Consider the following 19512-nt stretch of genomic DNA (forward strand, 5'->3'; position numbering starts at 1 on the left):
AAAATTAAATTGGACCCCCGGCTGTGTGCGTCACGCTTGGGAAGTTAAAGCAGCAGGACAATAAAATGGTGCCAGAAGTATGTTAAAACAGAGGTGCAATGATTTTCAGATGGGAGTGTTAGAAGAGGCGATGCCAGTGCGGACCCAAGCGGGGCAGCACGCTCCTGGGAGGGAGCACCGCGCCGTGCCATGACAGTCCGGGGCTGCCCCACAGCCAGGGGATGTCTGGGCAGGCCCGTGTTTACCATACAGTCACGGCAAATCCCCACTCACTCACACTGGGAGCAGTTTCCTCCAGGTTTTCCCCGCTCTGAAGCCCTCTGTAGAGCAAACACCTCCCTCTGCTACATGACCGAGATGTGGGGAGCATTGGGTGGGCAAGAGCAATTCTCCAGTGTCGCCCGCAGCCTTCCCGCACCCAGGCTAATATCATTTTAGCTGCCCCCAACTCATCTGGATTAATGCCACCAAAGTCATTAGCATTACCGGGGATGTCTGCCAACGTGGGAGAACTGCGCCTGGCACAGAAGTTGTTTGACACCTCCTCCCTCCGAACGCCCTCAATCCTTTCCACCCTTGCCGGTACCAGGTGAGGTCTGTGCCGGAGCTGATACACATCGGCTGGTGGCCGGAGCTGGCACGAAGCAGCACCACGGGCTCCGGTACCCAGCTCCTGCTGAAACAGGAGCCTGGACAGGACAGAAATAAAACAGTACAAGTGAGGGAGAGCGGTGGGGAGGCTGGAGCTATTATAAAGCCATTATGGAGCTATTACAGCACTATTAGCTATTGCTACTCCTGCTTCCTGGAGAGGAGGGTCCCAGGAGCAATGCTGCTGCCCCAGGGCATCCCTCCTGCCTCCATCCCCTGCCCTTGGGCTCAGCATCTAAAGGGTATGCCGTCACCCAAGGAGCCTCATGGCTGATTTCTTCATTGCTAAACGAAACGTGTGATACAGGACGCGCACATGTGTTTGTTTATCACTTCGAGGTGGTGACTCTGGTGCTAGCAGGGATGGGGGGACCAGCCATGGTCAGGCATGACCTGGGTAGATCCCATGGTGAGACAGAAAAAGAAAAACCCAATTCTTCCCTCTAAGGAGGAGAATTATTTCCAGCATCACGAGAAAACAAAGCAGACCAAGAGGGATTATTTTCCCCAAACAAGATGCTGTTTGAAAACACCCACTTAGAGTCACACATCGTTTTTTTCTTCCCTGCTTGTTGCAACTATGCCAAATCCAAAAATTTCAATAGTGAGTTTGCCTCTAAATTCACGAGACCAGCTTAAAATTCCTGAGATCGTTGTTTTATTTTAAAAAATCTCATTCTTTTCATTTAGTGCTTACCGCTGGAGCCGTAAAAGACCCCATTTTCTCATGTCTTTGACCACAGCAGCTAGAAACACCCTTTTGCTCCCCACTCCGCACCCTATTTTCCTGATTCCCCATTGATTGAATGAATTCTGGAGCCAGTCCTTGAAGCAAACTTGAAGCATTGGGAGATTTGCAATTGATGGTAGGAGTTGTCAAGAGCTGTTGTCAGCACAGCATACAAAATGTGTGCGAACCATCCCCAGCAACTGTTCCTTCCCAAGCCAGCTCTTCTGACAAGACAGAAAGCACACGGAGCCACCTTTCCCGGCACAGATACCCGCCGCAGAAGATGAAACGAGAGCTTACCCTGCTGTCAGTCTGAGCAGCGTTGGGTTTGAGCTGGAGAAACACCTCCGCACACGCACACACCTGCTCCCACATACTCTGGCTCAGCCCCACGGTCCCCACACCGCATTTCACATTCAAGGCTGGGCAGGTTTTGCTGCTGGGACATGTCTCGGTGCCCAGGATCAGGTTGGGACGGCCGGAGCTTGCTGGGGACCCACAGACCTGCTGGGTGGGAGCAGGTGGAGCAGCCGGGGCTGGCTGCCCGTGCCCTGGCTCTGGGAGGACACAGCGGCGTTGTTTGCCTGTGTGTGGTGTGGGAGGCTCCCCCAGCTTGGCACCAGAAGGTTAGTGCTTTTTAAAAGACTATTGTTTTCACCCTGTGTTTTTGGAAAAACAACAGACGAGCTGGGCAGAGACACAAGGGCCACCCTGGCCTCTTCTGCCTTTAGTTTCTGCTGCTGTGGGCACCTCCCCGGCTTTGGTCCTGGCCCCCGACCTCCTTATTCCCACGCAGCCACAGCTTAGACCCCTGGGCTCAACATGCTGATCTTGTGCTCCCTCACATCTCCCCCTTGTCTCTTTCCCTGTTCTTCACTTAGTAGGAGAGGTCCCGGCTGGGTCAGAAGCACCACCAAGAGCAGAGCAGAAACACACAAAGGTGTTTCCCCAAAGCTAAGACTTCTCCAGCCTTGGCCTTGCATGGGCATCTCTGCTTTTTTTACGGTAAACCAGCCACCCAGGTAAAGCTGATTGCCCTCATCGCTGCAGAGCTGGACCTAAAGACTCGCTGTGAGATGCCTCACCAACCATGGGGCTAATGATCCAAATAAGAGAGGGCCCCGAAACATATTTGGAGAAAAAACCCACATGTTCTTTGAGACTTGGTCTGTGGTATCCGAGCTGGGATCAGCAGGGTCTCCAGGGGGTTTATCTGGGCTCCAGCTGAGATGTAACTCACACGTGCCCTTTTCTTAGGAAAGCTAGGCTCGGGGTTTGTCCTCCCTGGCTTTCACTGTTATCAAACAACAGCCTAACAAGATTTATTAAATTAACTAACTTCTGTATAATAACAACAGGAATGCAGATTTCCTCTGCTCAGCCGGGGCTCACTGTGGCTGTGCAGCATGATTAGAGATGACTCACAGGGGCAGGTGGACTCAGCCAGGACCCCGAGAGGGCCGGTCCTGTCCCGGGCAAGATTGGCTTCATGGCAATGCCAAGAAAGCAGGTGGTTATCTGCATAGAATGATTTTTTGGTTGTAACTGGATTAGCATGGCAGGTGTTTTTCCTTTGGAGAAGTTGCAAGGTAACACCTCGTTATGTAAAGGACTGTAACAGCAAAAGGCTGTTGCTAATTGGCAAAAATATTTAAGTTTCCCAGGTGGAGCTGGTTGAGTTTGCTGATGAAGTTGCCTGCGGTTCAGCTGCCCGCCATCACGGAGGCTGGGGAAGGACCCTGCCTCCTGGAGAGAGGCTGTGAGCCTCAGGGCTGGAGGATGCCCTGCCAGCGAGCAAAGGTCAGGAGCTGGTTAATGCCCAGAAGGTGTTTCCTAGGTGTGGGCAAAGTGTTTGGTTTGGCTTGTCTCGTCTCCTAGCTCCCTTCCAGTGGCAGGAACAAATATTTCCTTAGTATAATGACTGGAACGATGAAAATTCACTGTCTTGGCCTTAAATGATGAGCAGCTTCCTGGTCTGTGTCCCCAGCTTGCCCCATAGATAAGGGCTGTAATGCTTTCTGATTAAGATAACAGGGAGCCAGACCTCTCCCTGCTCTGACTAATTTTAATCTCATGATCCAGTTCCTGGGCTGAAGTGGTTTCACACAGCAGCAGAGAGGGATGCTTCTCAAATAAGGGTACTGTAACTACATGTCTTTAACTTTGAGCCTCTCTTAATTGCTAATGGTGAACGAAACAGTCTCCAAGCTCTGCCACAGGGCCTTGTTCCACCTGGGGCAGGAGGGTGGAGGGTGAGAAGAGCTGGCCTTTAACCCTGAGGAGTTTTGACTGGTGTACAGCTGCTGCATACTCTGCTGTAGCTCAACAGCTCTTGTAGTCAATCCAGGGGTGGGCAATTTGGCTAAAGCGTTTCTCGTCTATGTAGCCTTTTCAGTGGGGTGAGACACGTGAATAAAAGCGCTGAGGCTTTGGGTTTATGGTGTCAGGTTTTAAATGCAAACAGCTAAATCGGGGGAGGCTTCATGGGGGCAGAGTGAGCCTTGCAGCGGCACCAGGAGCAGCTCCGAGCCAGTGCTTGAACAAATTTGGTTGCTCCAGAGCTGTAGGCAGTGCTGTGATCTCTCACATCACTCCTTAGAGCCACACTGCTAATCCTTTGTATCTGTGCAAACACGAGAGGAGAGTATCTCTGTTTCCTTGCTCTGGCCAGACCTTCCTTCCCTTCCTCCTGCAAAGTGCAGGTTTGAGGACACAGCCCAGATCTTGAGTTTCTGGGAAAACTTGGGGGCACGGACACCGGCCACTGGCTCAGTTGTGCCAGAGTGGTTTTTGGTGATTTACAGCTTACTGTGCTGAGCCAGTTGGCGGATGCTCTGAACTGGCAGAGAAGGAGGGAGAGCGTCACGTGGAACAAAGTGCTGTCTCCTGGCAAAAACATGGAGAAAGTCTAGTCTGCGGGCTTACCCGCTGAGTGCAATACGGTGCTTAAAAGTCACCCTGTGGAAAAGTAATGGGTAATCTGGTTGAATGGTATTAGCTGTATGAGTTTCCAGTAGGTGTCGTTGCTCTAAGTGCTGTCTCTGAATGCTCTCTCCATGAAGGAACTGTCATCAAAGTAGATAATTAAATATTGTCAAAGGCTCTTTGACCTCAAAGTGTGTGTGGGTGAGGGGAGGGCATGAGCCACAAAGAAAATAACACTGTTTTCTTTGTTGCTCTTGTTGCTCAACCTTTCACATTCTTCACCCTTTAAATAAAAATGAGTATTAATAAATCCAGCAGACTCTTAAGAATCCCCCTTAGTCAGGTGCCAAGGGAAATGAGGTTCTCAAAGGAGAATGTGCAAAAAAACCTTGGTCATGCAAAGAAAACAGCAGCAATGTTGAACTGCTGAGTAGTGATTGAAATAGCAGTCTTGGCCCTTGAATACCCCTGACGTTAAGGAAGCTGTAACTGAAATCACTAGTCCTTCATGCCACATGTTTTCCCTTGGTCTCTTGGCCTCCTCTGTTTACTTTTTGTTGCCGCCAGAAGTCACCCGTTTTGTGGCTACACTGCTGCTGTTTAATTACAGTTCTGACTATTCACATTAAATGTCAAGTGTCAAGCAACCCTTATGCAAATTAGAGCTTTCTAAATACCACCCCAGCCATTCATTTCTGTTTTCTGAAGCCTGTAGAACAGTTTCTGCCTTGCATTACGCAGGTATAAGCCCAGAGTAACCCCGTTGAAGTATACAGAATTATTCCTGTTTCACAGTGCAAGTAGGATCAAACCAAAGCTCCAGGGACAGCAGTTTATCTTCCCAGAATAAGCACTTGTTTTTCTAACATGATTGCAAATTAATTCCAGAGATAACGTGATACCACCTAATTGAGAGTCCCTGAGCTGGTACCAGAGTCTATTTTTGCTAAGCCCTTTGCAGACCACTGGGGATGTTATTGCCCCACAAGTAATGAAGATTTTAGGGAGTCCTTGCTTCCTTTGATGGTTTGTGTCCTATGACCATGTGCTGCTGAAGGTCTGTCTCTCATTCCAGAAAATCAGTGTAATAATAATTTTTCTTTCCTTCTCCCACCTTCCTGCATTCCTATATTGCTTGGTATTAGATGGGCCAAAGACAATGTGTGCTGCAGTTGTCCCAATGTTGGTTGGACCTTGGCAAGCTAAGGAGAGAAAAAAGCTCTGGGGGGGGTGCTGCAGCCCTTCTCCCATCTGGGGTGCTAATTTGAGTATTCCCTCAGCCCAGCCATCAATATTGCATGGAATTTGTAAGGGGGTACTTGTCTCTGAGACCTCTTGGACAGGACTGAAGCAGGCCAGCAGCTTCCTGTCTTATGCCTGCTGCCAAGCTGGGGGTTTAAAAGCTTAGGAGCTACTAGCATACAAAATTTGCCCCTCAGAGTTCCCCTGAAACACACTTCTGATCAAGACAGGGAAAGGGAGTGAAGTCTCCAGGCAGCTGTGAAGGCAGTTGGGGGGTGCCTGGGGGTGGGTGCCATGTGGGGCTGAGGGACTCTGCAGAATATGGGTGCACGTGCTGATGGCGATGGGCTGTGTGCTGGCTGTGGGGACCTGTCGGTGCCTGGGGCAACTTCCCAACCCGGCCGTGCTCTCTAGATGTTCCAGCAACACAAGCAAAGTGAGGAGGATGCTAGTAAAAGTTGCAGTGTAAACCCTATTTCTGCAAGGCTCAAAGGCAGCTGATCAGAAGAAACCTGTTTATTGTGAGGTTTAGGAAAACAATTTTTATGCAAATTGCTTTTTTTGGCAAGTAATGAGGTTGATACAGAACTCGGAATTACAGTTTTAAGAACACAAATACATAGTATCTTGTTTAACAAACACAAAACAAACTTCTTCCCCAGGGAATATTAAATGAGCAAATGTTTGCTAAAATAAATGGGCAACAAACATGGTGGGGGACGACAAAACAAAACAACCCAACTTGGAAGCCAAAACCCCACTGAAGAAGCAGCAGTCACATCTTCAATTTTATGCTCAGGCTGTACTTTCACTTTGCTTTTCCTGTTCAATAGCTGCCAGAGAAACAGAGGAAACAAAAACATCGTCAATAAACATTATGATTCTGCAGGATACAGATTTCTACAGTTTTTCTTAAAGCCAGGGGATGATAAGTCCCCACTTGCTTTCTTTGGCCACCCTAGAAATGCCAGCCTGTTCCCACGTCTGTGTAGCTAGCAGCGTGCAGTTCATGATGTGCAAAACTCCTCTCATATTTACAGCTTTAGCATTAGGAGGGATAAAAAAAGGGGAAGACCCAGGTATCTTGTGTTGAGGGACAGCGCGTCCCTATGGCTATTGGTACTGACACATCCAAATGGTTAGTGATACTCTTCTGAAGGAAACCACTCTCAACGTCTGGTCCAAATGCAGAGAAATGCCATCTTCACATCCAAAGTTGAATGTGAATCATGACCCTTGTCTGGCTGCCTGCACAGAATGCATGTACGGGAGAAGACCCTGCACAAGAAAAGCCCAGGGGTGCTTTGCTAAGGAAGATTGCCTGTCAGATGATGATGAGGATGGGTTTCTCTTGCTGCCTTATTCCCAGAGCAGGTGCCTGGAGCTGTCCTGGCCCGGGCTGACAGCAGGTACCAGTGGGGGGCAGCAGCTCCATCTGCCTGGTAACAGGTTAAATCCTGAGCCCAGGCACCTTCTGGGGACGCTGCCTGGTCTGCCAGGGGTGTGCAAGGGTTCCCCTGTGCATCTGCGCCTCCAAAGGGGCTGGTAACGTGGTAATTACAAACAGTTTGATCCTGTTACCTGCAACCAGCAGAAAAACTGCTCTTGCTTTTAGTAGACGTAAGAGCAATCCCATCAGAAAGGATTTTCCAGACAAAATGCACCATTGGTTATAACTACTCGTATCCTTGGAAGCCCGGCATAGAGTACAGGTCTTAGTATTATCCCCAGTTAAAGTCAGGGATGAGTTTGAGCCTGTAATCCTACGATTAGTATTCATTTTGCATATGAACTGCAATACAGATTTGTGCCCTTGCTACTCGTAGTTCAAATAGCCTCATAAGCACTTACTTTCTTTAGTGGGCAATGGATTTTTCTCTCTGGTTTCTGTCTTCTTCAGCTTGGTCTTGTCAAATGTTTCAATTTCTGCAAAATCTGGTTTGTCGGACATGATGGGTCCTGACAAAGGAAGGAAAAACACACCCGTGGCTTCATTAGCTAGTGCTGTGATATCAGCCATCTGCAAAGCATTTTCTGCTTGAAAGAAAAAATTTGAAAATACAATAAAAATGTTTATTCACCCCCCCCACCCCAATCTAACACCTTAATCTGGGACCTCTCCCTGAGGCTTGGCTCTTTCAGAGAAAAAGAGGAAAGGCATAAACAGAATTTTATCTAGATTTCTCAGATTAAATTTCTAAAAATCATATTTTGAACATGGAAAGAAGAATATCTCAGTAAAGAAAAGACAATGCATTAATTGCCAGTAATCCACGGTGCCTCCTGACGTAAACCTCTATTTTAAGGAATGCTGCTAACCAGAAAGTCTACAATAAACCCCAAATCCAATATGATCAGAGAGCTTCAATTATGATTTTGTTTCAGTTAATAGGATTTGCCTTTAATTCTGAGCACCCTGTCCTGAGCGCATACATACCCTTGTATCTGCATGAGCTGCTGTGGACACTTGCGCTTAACAATAGAGGACCGGTTCACCCAGCCCTTTGTTTGCTCTCGCACTCAATATCCCAGTCGCACGCTCAATGGCTTTGATTATACCCTATTATAAGAGAAATTCACAAAGCACCCCGGCATTCAACACTTCACCTGTGAAAACTTCCTTAACCCAATTCCTGTTTTTAATAGAAATTCAAGTTAAAATCCAGCCTGGGCGTTATTCCACCGATTTCAGTGGAGTTTCCCATCAAGTCAAGGTTTGGCCCGGAGATGGCTGATATAATTACATTTTTTTTCCTTCCTGAAGACAATCAGACTTCGTTGCTATCTACACTGAGGCAACAGAAGTAAATATTCACAGGAAAAAAAAATAAAAATGAAAAGCTACTAAAACCACATGGCATTACCGTCTGGCTGCTCTCTCCTCAGCTGCTTGGTGGCCGTCTGAGGCAGTGTGAGTTGAAAAAGGTCAGGGTAATCCCTCCTCTCCTCTCCTCCCCCCGCCAGAGCCCATCGCTATTAATATTGATTAGTTTAGTGCTGGGATTGCTCAGCGTTTAGGGAAAGGACAGATTGCTGCTGCAGAAAGTGCACAAGGGAAGGAAATGGGAAAACTGACATGGAAAAGTGCTGAAATACATCTTGATTTTTTTTTTTCCTTTTTTCTTTTCTCCTCATTTACCAAGACAATAATATTTAAGTTTCCCTTCCTGCCCTTCTTTCACAGTGCTGAGGTTCAGAGTTAATGCGAGGTTTGGGGTTCATTTAAGGGCTGGTGCTGCAGTCTGTGGGGAGATTTTAGGTGCATTCAGCGAAGCGCCTGGGGATCGTCCCCCACCCGCCCAGGCTGGCAGAAGCACATGCTCAGGGCTCAGGAGGACTCTACTCACAGTCATGGTACAACTGCCGCAGCCGAGGGCCAAATCTGAGATAAGCACAGCCTGAGCACCACGCTGGCGTCTGGGAATGTGTCCTGAAAGGAAGAACAATGAATCTTTCATTTGCTTCCATTTTGGCAGCTACAAACCTCCTTGCGGGTACCTCCCTCGGCCCGACAGCGTGCGGCTCTGCAAGCCAGACCGGGCAGCTGCCCACGGCCAACCTTCCTGCCTTCACTTTGCAAGAAGCCACATTCACCTGTCCTGCTTGCGTGGCCGTTCCCTGTAATCCACCTCTCCTGATGGCATGGACCACACAGGACCTGCTTGCAGGGAACCTCTTCAGTTGCAGCAAAGGGAGGATGCACTGTAGGCACCGAGCAATGTAATTTCAGGAAAAAACTTTAAAAGGGAAGTGGTTGAGTCACCACCCCTGGAGGTATTTAAAAGACCTGTAGATGTGGCACTTAGGGACATGGTTTAGTGGTGGACCTGGCAATGTTCAGCTTACGTTGGACTCAATGATCTTAAAGGTGTTTTCCAACCTTAATGTTTCTCTAAAAAAAATGGCCAATAGCTCTTGCATTTGTTTGCAAGATGTGTTTCGTATTAGATGAGAAACTGAACAGAGACAAGATTGTGCAGTGAGTGAACACTACCTGCACCAACCCTCTCGAGCCACTGCTCTCGAGGACTGCGGACATCCCTGTGGCTGTGACATGGCTCCAGCTATGCCTCCCGCTTTGCAGCACAAAACTACTTGGAGAATCCTTTTTCAAGGCCCTCGGGTTTGGGAGGGAAGGGCCGTACGCATCCTCCTAGATGCTAGCGTGGGGTTCCTCTTGTGTAACTTTGGATGTCTCCATCTGAATCACTTGTCTAGACTCTGTGATAGTCAATAAGGAGGCAACTAACTTGGGATGAAATTAATTGTGTCCTAGGAGTATGCAGGTTTCTGTACCGCCTATAAAGGGAACCTGGACAATGAGCTCAGAGAGACAGAGCTGTCTCACTGCTGATTGAGAGCCCTGGGAAGGTGCTGTGTACCCAGTGATTCTTTCATTTATCCATCCCATTTTCTGTATCTTCAGAGAGTGCAGGGGTTGCTGCATGCCTTGGTGAACAGCAGGCTAAGAGCGGGTTTTCTCTGCAGCCGTGTCTGCAGGATTTGAGGTAAAGGAGAACGGAGTACTGTAGTGGCAGAGAAATGTGCGTAACACTTCAGCTGGAGCTCCAAAGGGATGGTCTGGGTCCCACAGAGCTTGGCTCTGTGCAAACCTGGCTGTGTTGCTTCTGGACCTAAAATTGTCCTGGCACTAATGCAGCTACATTTTCGTTATGCTAAAAGCTCAGTTGACTTGTGCAGACTGGCTTGGTTACCTCCGCGTCTGCACTGGCTGTCCATGCAAAACCAATGTGTGTGCGTGCCAGTCACGTTAGCATCTGGACTCAGTTCCCTTGCTTCCAATCCCCTGCTCCAACCAATTGTCAAAAATAGATGCTGTGTTCTTGACTGAAACCCCCTGGGAACAAGCAGGAAGGCAGCTGCTGGGTGAATATTTGGTGTAAATCATAGCTGAGATTTGGCACTGAAAATCTTAGTGGCTGTTTAAAGAATGAGCATTAATCACTTCTTGTTAGGCTGGACACCAGATTTAGAAGGTCAGAAGATCAGAAGACTTTCAAATGCAATCCGAATGATTCAGGAATTCATCCAGCTCATAAGTTTCAGTTTTTAAAATATTTGCCTGTTTTTACAGGTAACAGAATTCTTATCTGACAAGAGATTATAAGGGGAAAAAATCCTAAACTTTTAGACTGGTGCAAATTCTCTCAGATATAGAGAGGAAACAAAGTGTTCAGGACAGCGAAGGAGAAGAATCTCACTTCTGGTTTTCTGTGTACAGTCATGGGCCTGGCCCCCAGCATCTTCTGCTCAGCTCAGACTTCCCTAAACATGCTAAGACAGGGTGGGCACACTTGTGTTTTCACCACCACCATTTTACTTGCCCAATTTATTGGCAGGCCTAGTATTAATAACAGTTTGGGGTGAGTTGTTTGGGTTTTTAGGCTGGAGATGATCAGGTTTTTAATTGATATTGGGTTGGGTTTCTGAGGAATGTGCAATGGTGTTAGACCACGTAAAATAATGATGAGAAATTACATGTTCTCAGTCTCAGTTGAAATCAGTAGATACTGATCTCCACAACAAACATCTTGACCATTACATAAAGTGCCTGTCAAGTTTCTGTAGCTTGTAAGTACGGTACTGTGGTCAAACACAGCTCAAGCCTCATGTTTACATACTCCGTGCAGGACACACAGCTGTATGTAATTTTCATATGGAAAGTTTGGAGTTTGGCCTGAGGGCATTGCACAGTGCGTTGAGGCTGGTCATGGAAGTTTACTGGGAACTGAGATATTTTTGCTATACAAGCAGCAAAGCAGTTATTTGTCAGGTTTTTAATGGCAGGATTTCCAAGTCACCACCTTCAGTAAGGGGAACACAGCATTTACTTGGCCTTCGGATGACTGTGGTAGCAATGAACCACAACGGCCTTTGGGGTGCACAGAGGCAGCAAATGATCCAGCATACAGAACTGAGAAAAACCAGCAAGCGGGTGGAGCAAGCAAACTATAGGATCTTTACAGATCCTATAAACATAAAGCATGTAAAGCCATACTGGTATGGCCATGTCTGAAAAGCTGCCTCAGATACAATGGAAATTGCATTTTATTTCAATCTGCTTTATGTCAGTCTGCTGCCAAAGGATGAAGGGCTGAGTCAAACCTGGCAGGACTGACACCTCTGATACCAGTGAGTCACCTGCCACTGACACCATTAAACTGTGCCTGGCAGTGCGAGCCACCGAGTGTCTGTCAGACACGCACAGAGAAACGGGAAGACAAACACTTGCGATGAGGCTGTAGTAATACCAAAGAGGAAATGTTTAAAGGGAGCTCAGGTGCAAAGAAGAAGTCAGAGGGGGGTCTGAAGAGTGAGGTTGGGAGGTTTGAAGCCCGCTGCGGCTCAGCTTTTGCCCTTGGCTGTTGCCGCTTGGAAGCAGTGAGCCCAGCCCGCGCGGGTCTGGGGCTGCGGCTGCAGGGACATATATACATATAAATATATACACACACGCACACACATATATATATGTAAAGGCTATAGTGTTTCATGGGCTGGGGGGATTGGCACAAGAGGTGTTCTGGAAATGCCAAGTTTCATGGAGACTAGGTGGACAACTGCAAGAAGAAGGGGTTTCTTTCTCTTTGGTGCAACAGTAGGAGTCAGATCGCATCTATTCCTATACGGAGTTGAGGAGGGACAAAGCACCCTAATGCGAGCAGCCGGTTAGAGGAACAGACGCTCGAGCAGATCAGTGTCTGTAGCTGAGCCAATAAGCTGACAACCGATTTTATAATCACATTAGTGCTGTCTTGAAATAACACACCCACTCAAATATAACAGTGATTTCATTTTCAAAATGTTGTGGTATTTTTGGTGCTAAAGGTAGGGGATTAGTTTTTTAAGGTCAAAAGCTGGGCAGGAATCTGCAAGCACCCTAATTTATTTGGGTCCCTAAGAGCATTGAGCACCTTCCAGAAAGGTAGCAGGATTGGGCGCGTTATAAGCTACCCTTAGAAGGTTTCCCATCCTTAGGGGAACAGAAAAAAAAAAAAAAAGACTACAGCTTCACTGCAAGGGTTTTCTAAGTTCTCTTTGTGCCTTTTGTTCCGTCTTGCTGCCAAAAAAAATATCCATGTTTGGGAACGGAGACAGGTTCCCAGGCTAAGAGACAATGAATCCTGGGGGAGTGAGGAAGGCAATGATCTCTCTTTGGCAGGGTGTCTGCTGTAGCGCTGCACTGCTAGTGTGTAAATACTCAACCCTTGTCTTCTACTGTATGTTTTATCATCACCTAAGGTGTTTCATTTTCTTCACCGAGACCATTGAGCCTTAAAGGTAGGTGCGTACAGAGAATGAGGGGAGAGGAGAGGTGAGTTGTAGATAGTACTGTTTGGCCTATTTTTGCCAAGCCCCTGTTTTCCAAATAGCTCTGGAGTTTAGGCAGTCTGTACTAGGAGTCCCATTGCAGCAAAGAGCAAAAAGAGAAAACATAAGCTAGTGGGAGTGGAAATTTCCTCTCTCCCTCTTTTTTGGTCTTATAAAACTTGGTATGGGGGTGAATTTTTAGAATTTGAGCCAGATGGAGATTCTTGCAACAGAACTTTCTCCAGAACTGACCCAAAACTATGTCTTCCAGCATAAAGTACTTACCTTCGGCCTGGCCTTTTCTAGCAAAACACGGTGACATGTGCATGTGTTATGAAAGGAAAAAAAAAATTAATACAAAATGTCCGTGCACATGCTTCTCCCCCAAAGGCGGGGTGGGGAAAGAAGTATGTGATATATTAGTCACAGTAGTTAATATGCTATAGAGCACATGACAGGTTGTGATGAATACTGGTCTAGAAACAGTAATTTAACACGACTTCCAGTCTTTACCAACAGTCTTTTTTTTCTCTCTCTCCTTTCTGTCTCTGGACAGAAGCACCTCTTGCAAGCAGCAGCTCTTGGGGAAAGAGTAAGACAGAGAAGTCTTGGGTGAGCGTTGGGAGCGTGCTCAAACGTGGCTCTTCGCAGTGCGGCAGTGGAGGGATCCACTGTTGGAGTCCTCACTCTCTTTGCTTTAAACAAAAGGAAAATCACCGTTCCTTATGAAGATTAAATTGTGGCACCCTGTGTGCAGCAAATAGATAACCAACATAATCAAAGATAAGGTGGTAAAACCCAGAGGTCTGCTAACTTGATATTAATTTCCGATTTTCTTTTTGTCCAGAGGAAAAAGGACAATAGGTGGGTCTGTTGTTACAATCCACATTGTGCTGGGGTAGAGACAAGGCATGGTATCCTTGACTTTTGGGGGACAGAGCTGTGGATGTAGTTTTGGTGGGTGCCTAACGATCACTTCTCTTTGTGCTGCCAAATCACCCCACTTGCAATAGCCTGGGACCTCCTGGCAGCTTAAGCGTGTTTTATGTTTTGGGGAAAAGGAGATAAACCCTGAAGTTTTTCAGCTGCTTGAGGAAACAAGGCTGCTGAAGCAGAGGAACAGACTAGGCAGCTACGTGTCTTTTCTAGCTGATCTCTGCAAGCAATTTCCAGAGTAAAAGCCTGTGTTTCTACTTGAAGGGATTCATACATCATCTTTTCCAAAAATCATTTTCCAATTTTATAAGCTTGTTATACAGACTAAGCCAAACACATAGATATTACATACTGTCTACAAGACCAACAGTTATGTTTCACATTTGTTAACTTCTGCCTGTTCAAATGAAACCTGTAAGTATATTATGTTAAATGCTATTTTTCTTCTCTAAAATGTAGAAAAAAGAAGTGACGATTTTCCTCTTGCAGCATTTGAAGTGAACCCCTATCTCTTCAGAACCTGACTGAACTAGAATGTTTTCAATGACTACTTCCTTAGCTTTTTTCTTGTAAATATCTATAAAGTGCAAAAATCAGCTGCAGTCTTCTTAAGGCTAAGTCTTCATAACAGGGTTAACTTGAGCTCTGTATGCTCAAACTGCTTCCCCTGGAGTTTGCACACTTTGAGTGTGAGCGACCACACCATGAAATAACATGGGAGCAGCAGAGAGCGATTGTGTTGGCAGCAGACAAATTGTGCTAACTCCCACTGTAGCCTTTCCCCAGCTCAAGGTAAAAGCACCACGTTGGCTCAAGAATAGATCCTTGTGAGCGCAAAGGACAGGAATTCAAAAAGGATGGGGACATTCAAGCTTTCTTTTCAGTGGAAACCAGCTTTAGGGCATGAGTTCATGTCCGTCCACAACCCAAACTGGTGAATGTGGAGAAAAGAAACTAGGAAGTGAAAAACGAAAGTGTGCAACATCGTAATTTTTGCTGGTCTGATGCATACATTGACTGATTTTTTCCCTTTGGATGAATACTAGCTTGCATAAAATTCAAATAACTCTGCTGTCTACAGATGGGGGGGGGGGGGGAGTGTGGGAAGGGGAACAGAAGGAAGGAAATGGAACTGAGAAGATTGAATTAACCTTTCAGTGTCTTGAATTTCAAGAAGGGAGGAATTATCTCCTGTTAAGTCTGCAATCATGCAATTAAAACATGAACAAGCCTTAAAAGCCACATTTGCCCCATATTCCTAGATCTCTACTTTAAGGACAGATGTTCCAAACCCAAGATTCAGATCTAAAAAGTATTCAAAGGCAGGAAAAAAAAATCTTTTGCAGTAAATGTTTGTTTTAATCACAGAACTCTGGTAGAAAAATGAGTAAAAATGTCTGACATTTGCGTAGAACATGTGCCTTTGATACTGAATTCAGTTTTAAAAAATCCATACATATGTGTCTAGTAATGGCAAACAGTCTTTGAAAAGCTGAATGGTTTCTGTTTCCATAAAGTAGATTCTTCCACCTGTTTGCTTGAGTGTTGTGAAGCTTCATTTCTTAATACAGGGCAAAGCTTTAAAAATGAACTTTGATTCTCAGATGCCCTTTTGGACATCGTGAGTCAGAAAAACTGGATACTTGCTGAATCGAGAGCCTCTGTGGAGAGTTATGGGTGTTCGACATGGCCAAGTGTCTTGTGCTGGGCATTCTGAAACAAAGTGTTTGTTAGAAAAGATTATAATGCTGGAAAAGAGGAACAAAGTAAAGACTCCGTCTGGGGACGCCTCTGTTTCCGGATGAAATATGCAGGAAAGGAAAGCATTTTGCAGAGCAACCAGCTGGAAAGTGTTACTGTTTGCCAATTCTTCTTTGGTGTTGAAAGGACTCAAGATTGTCAATATTTTTGCAAGGTATCAATAGGATCCATTTAAGACAAAAATTGAGCGCTTCCAGGTCTGTAGGAGGATATAAAATAATTTATTTGTAGACAGACAATTAAAACTAAAAGCAAATACTTTGCTGACACATGGATAATTTCCCCCCGAGTAAAAACTGTTGGCATGTAACATACGGGTATTACAGCAGAGTCTTGCTTTGCTATGCATCAGATTTCCATTTCCTTCTAGAAGGTAATCACCCAGCATGAAGGTAAAGAATTGCATTGCAGGCTATCAACCTGCAAAGGGTTGGATGGCATTGCAAAATTGATCTAAGTTCTGGAGTGCTCTAGCTCAGTTTGTACTAAGCCTCGTGCAACAGTGAGCACAGTTGGGATAGGGCTATTTTTGTTTCATTTGCTTCAATTTCTGATAAGGAGTAATGCAGGGCTGTTGCTGGAAGTAGACTTAATTGGAAACTGAAGTGTTGAGAGAATACTTAGTCTAAAGTTATACTAGGTCAGGACTGACATTGGGGACCCTTGAAGGAAATGTGGCTCCAGGTCTTCTGCCACATATACCAGTAATAATGACTTCTGATTATGAATAGCTCTTCCTGAAAACAAGGGAATTATGCTAGTAATCATTTCAGATCTACTGAGTTTCTTTGTGAGCACCTAGCAGCTGAATCTCTGCACAACTTTTAGGCTGAGCAACTTAGTTGGTCTTGTAACATAAGACACTGAGCTACAGAAATGGCTCACCCTTCACGGTGTGGCCCCCAACATGGATTTACTGATGAGACAGGGATGCCGCGGCACTCTGGCTCTTTGGTCCTTGGAGCCAGATGCTGACCAGATGCACCTGCAAAGCTCCTGGAGCTGTGCAGCAGCTGGGGAATGGGCCCTTCTTGTGTGCAGCCCCACGCTGCAGCCTTGCCACTGACTCCTCACGAGGCAGGGCATCGTCATTTGCCATGACGTGTGGGTGACAGTTCTGCATCACACGGTGGGACTGTAGCCACGCACCTGCACAACCCCTGCTCGCGCTGGGGCTGCTCTGCGTGTGCCGGCGGGTTCGGAGCGCGTAAACGAGCCTGTGCGAGCTCCACGCTGTCTTGTCTAGGCTGCTGAAACCGGCTGGCTGGCTGAGCTGGGGGGCGGTCTGCGTACCACGTAAGCGGGAGAGTTACAAAATGCTACCACAGAATTTGAGCTGTGCCCTGAGATAGTGGAAAATGGATGGGGACAGCTACTACATTGCTCCACTGTAATTTTTAGCAGTGATATGAGCGGCAGATGCCTTCAATACCTGTGTTTTGGGGGTGTAACCACGCAGCTGCTCATGAAGTTGTTGCCTCCTTTCCCTCTATATTTACTACCTTAGAAAAAGTGGCTAAAGCACCAGGACTCCCAGGTTCTCCTCAACCTTTCAGAAATCGGCAGCAAGAACACAAAGTGAGCAGAAAAGACTAAAATGGCAGCCTGGGACTGCATATGTCTGCCCCCTGCAAGGAACATTGGAAGCATTTGAAAGGAGGTAGGATAAGCTGGCACGAAACGGCGTACTCAGAGCCAGTTCAGAGGAGGGAAGACACTGTCTTGGACTCGCAACCAGCGAACAGGTGCTATGCAGCGCCTGCCTACCTGCCTGCCTCTGCTGTCTGTCTCCTCTCGCCGCGTGTGTTTTCTGTGTCAGGTTTCTTGCAGTTTTATTCCTGTCAACTGGCCAATGTATCTGCTGAAGAGCCAGCTGGAGTCCGCTCCCTCCCATGTTTCATCAACAAAATTGCCAGCTTGTTCTGATTCAGTATCTTTATTTTGTTGATGAGGCTAAATGAATCAGAAAGAACACAGCTATGTATACAAAATACAAATTCAGAAACCTCATCCTGATGGCGAGGATATTTTATGAGCTGTTCAAGTGGGGAAATCTGCTGTGGAAGCAGACCTACAGCAAATACAGACCTCCAGAGAGGTTGCTTCGCCTGACCCTCCGCATTTTATTGTCTTTGTACGGCACTTCCTAATGATACCAAATCAGTTTCAAGCAGGAAAATATAGTTTTAGATCTGATTAAAACCAGGCTAATTTACTGTGGGATTGTGACTCTCCCTTCTTCAGATTCTAAATGTAAAACCTCTTAATGAGTCTTATAAATGTATCTCCAGATAAAATTCAGAATCCATGTTAGAAAACCTGAAACAAAACCCTCCCAGCTATTGGCAATACATAAGTTTCAATTAATCCCATCCTACTTCTATAGTATTTTTCCTTTCATATATTCTTTTGTCAGTTTTTCACAGGAAGAAAAGCTTTTCTCCAGAGGATTTTTTACTAGCTAAATCCAAATTTCCTTAAATGCTTTATTAAACCCACCACCTATGGCTGCTGGCACCGCATGACAGAAAAAGCTGTTGTAGTTTCAACGTGGCATGTGGGAACTGCAGACTGTCAGGCACGGCTTTTAACACTTCTGGTGTAAGCTTGCATCTCCTCACTAACTTATGCTAACTTAGTTTAAGGGTGCTAAATTTTGTATTTCAAAACGCATTAGCTCTTTGTCAAAGGGCACTTCGTTACTTCTGGCGTGCTTGGGCTTGGGGAACGTTTGGGAGCGAAGCTTTAATTCAGAAAGTTTACAAGAAGCATTTTAATAGTTATGAGAAATGCAGAACTGTAGCGGAGTGGGAACCTGCACGGTGACACTGACGGCCGTGGTCACCCCTGAGCCCGCGCCGGCTGCGGCAGGCAGGTGGCTCAGTCACCCTAAGGTTAAGAGCAAGAGAAAAAAAAGTTAACCCCTGGGTCATTCATTCGTCGCTCGTTGTTCCCGGCTGCGGCGTGGCGGTGGTTGAGGCTCCCACAGCCGGGCAGCCCGGAGCCCTAAGGGGCGGCGGCCCCGCCAAGCTGCCCCCGGCCCCCTTCCTCGGTAGGGGTGGTGTGTGTGTTCTTGCCCGGGGCCTGAGGGACCCCCTACCGAGGGGGGGAGCCCGTTCCCCTCAGCCCCTACCAGGGGTGTGAGCCCTCTCCCCTTAGCCGCGCTGGTGGCGCGAGCCCCTACCGAGAGCGGGACCCCCTACCGAGGGCGGGACCCGCCTCCCCTCAGTACGCCCCGCCCCGCCGCCACCGGGGACCCCTCCCCGCAGCACGTGACCCTGAGGGAGGGGGCGCGCGCTGCACCTGTCAGTCAGCGCGTCACTTCCGCCAGTTGCTGCCGCTACCGTTGGGGACCCCCCCCATCCCTCGCCCCCCCCTCCCGGCTCACAGAGGCGCGCTCGAGCGGCGGAGCGGCTGTGGGGACGGACGGCGCCCGGGGCGGCGGCAGCGCGGCGGGAGCGGCGGCGGCCGAGGGAGGGTGGGAGGGAGGCCTGCGAGGAGAGCGGAGCGGCAAGGAGAGGCCCGCGCCGGCCCCCGGGGTAGGAAGAGGCGGAGGAACCTGCTGCTGGTGCTGAGGACGGCGGGGAGGGCGAGTCACCCGGCAACGGTGAGAGGGGCTGCGGGGCGCATGCGCGGCGTGCGGGGCTGCGCGGGCCGGGTCGGGGGGGGGGCGGCGGCCCCTCGGCGGCGGGGGCGGCCCGGTCCGGGGTCCCCGCTTCGGGGGCGGCTTGTGGGGCGGGGGGGTCACGTCTGGCTTTAGGAACCTTCTGGGACCGGCGGTGATAAGAGGGGGGCGGGAACTTCCTCGTCCGGGCGGTGGAGGTGGCAGGGCCGGGCCGGGCGTGCGGCAGGGCTGCGTGGTGCAGAAGTTGCTAGAGCCTCCGGGAGGGAGCTGTCAAGTGGTGCGTTCGTTTCCCAGGTTGCACTTGTGTCGGCAG

At 47.8% G+C, this 19512-nt stretch overlaps 2 protein-coding genes across 7 annotated transcripts in view; one reads left to right on the top strand and one right to left on the bottom strand.

Moving 5' to 3' along the window:
- Nucleotides 1-6049: 6049 nt before the first annotated feature.
- On the bottom strand, nucleotides 6050-8458 carry LOC142060771 (thymosin beta-12-like). 2 transcript variants are annotated; one of them, XM_075101010.1, is made up of 3 exons: nucleotides 8413-8458; nucleotides 7400-7507; nucleotides 6050-6381 (listed from the first exon to the last, which is right to left on the bottom strand). In XM_075101010.1, exons 2-3 carry the CDS (start codon nucleotides 7497-7499, stop codon nucleotides 6344-6346), a joined length of 138 nt encoding a protein of 45 aa, XP_074957111.1. In that variant the 5' UTR covers nucleotides 7500-7507; nucleotides 8413-8458; the 3' UTR covers nucleotides 6050-6343. The 2 variants fall into 2 exon arrangements, with proteins under 2 accessions (XP_074957111.1, XP_074957110.1); XM_075101009.1 differs by lacking the exon at nucleotides 8413-8458 and having other exon boundaries at nucleotides 7400-7568.
- A 10590-nt stretch (nucleotides 8459-19048) lies between these two features.
- The window catches only part of FAM13B (family with sequence similarity 13 member B), a 52204-nt gene continuing 51740 nt past the window's right edge, over nucleotides 19049-19512 (top strand). For 2 of the 5 annotated variants that reach the window (XM_075102845.1, XM_075102850.1), the window contains exon 1: nucleotides 19072-19181. The gene's annotated coding sequence lies outside the window, so the exon portion shown is untranslated. Of the gene's footprint in view, nucleotides 19182-19385; nucleotides 19477-19512 lie in introns of those variants that run through there. The other 3 variants (XM_075102847.1, XM_075102851.1, XM_075102849.1) reach the window with 3 other exon arrangements.

This window comes from Phalacrocorax aristotelis, chromosome 8, assembly GCF_949628215.1.
Source record: "Phalacrocorax aristotelis chromosome 8, bGulAri2.1, whole genome shotgun sequence".
Taxonomy (NCBI): domain Eukaryota; kingdom Metazoa; phylum Chordata; class Aves; order Suliformes; family Phalacrocoracidae; genus Phalacrocorax; species Phalacrocorax aristotelis.

Coding starts and splice junctions, on each gene's coding strand:
- LOC142060771 (XM_075101009.1), bottom strand. CDS start 7,568: ATGGCTGATATCACAGCACTAGCTAATGAAGCCACGGGTGTGTTTTTC. Junction 6,382..7,399: donor TCCATTGCCCACTAAAGAAA/GTAAGTGCTTAT, acceptor TTTCTCTGGCAG/CTATTGAACAGGAAAAGCAA.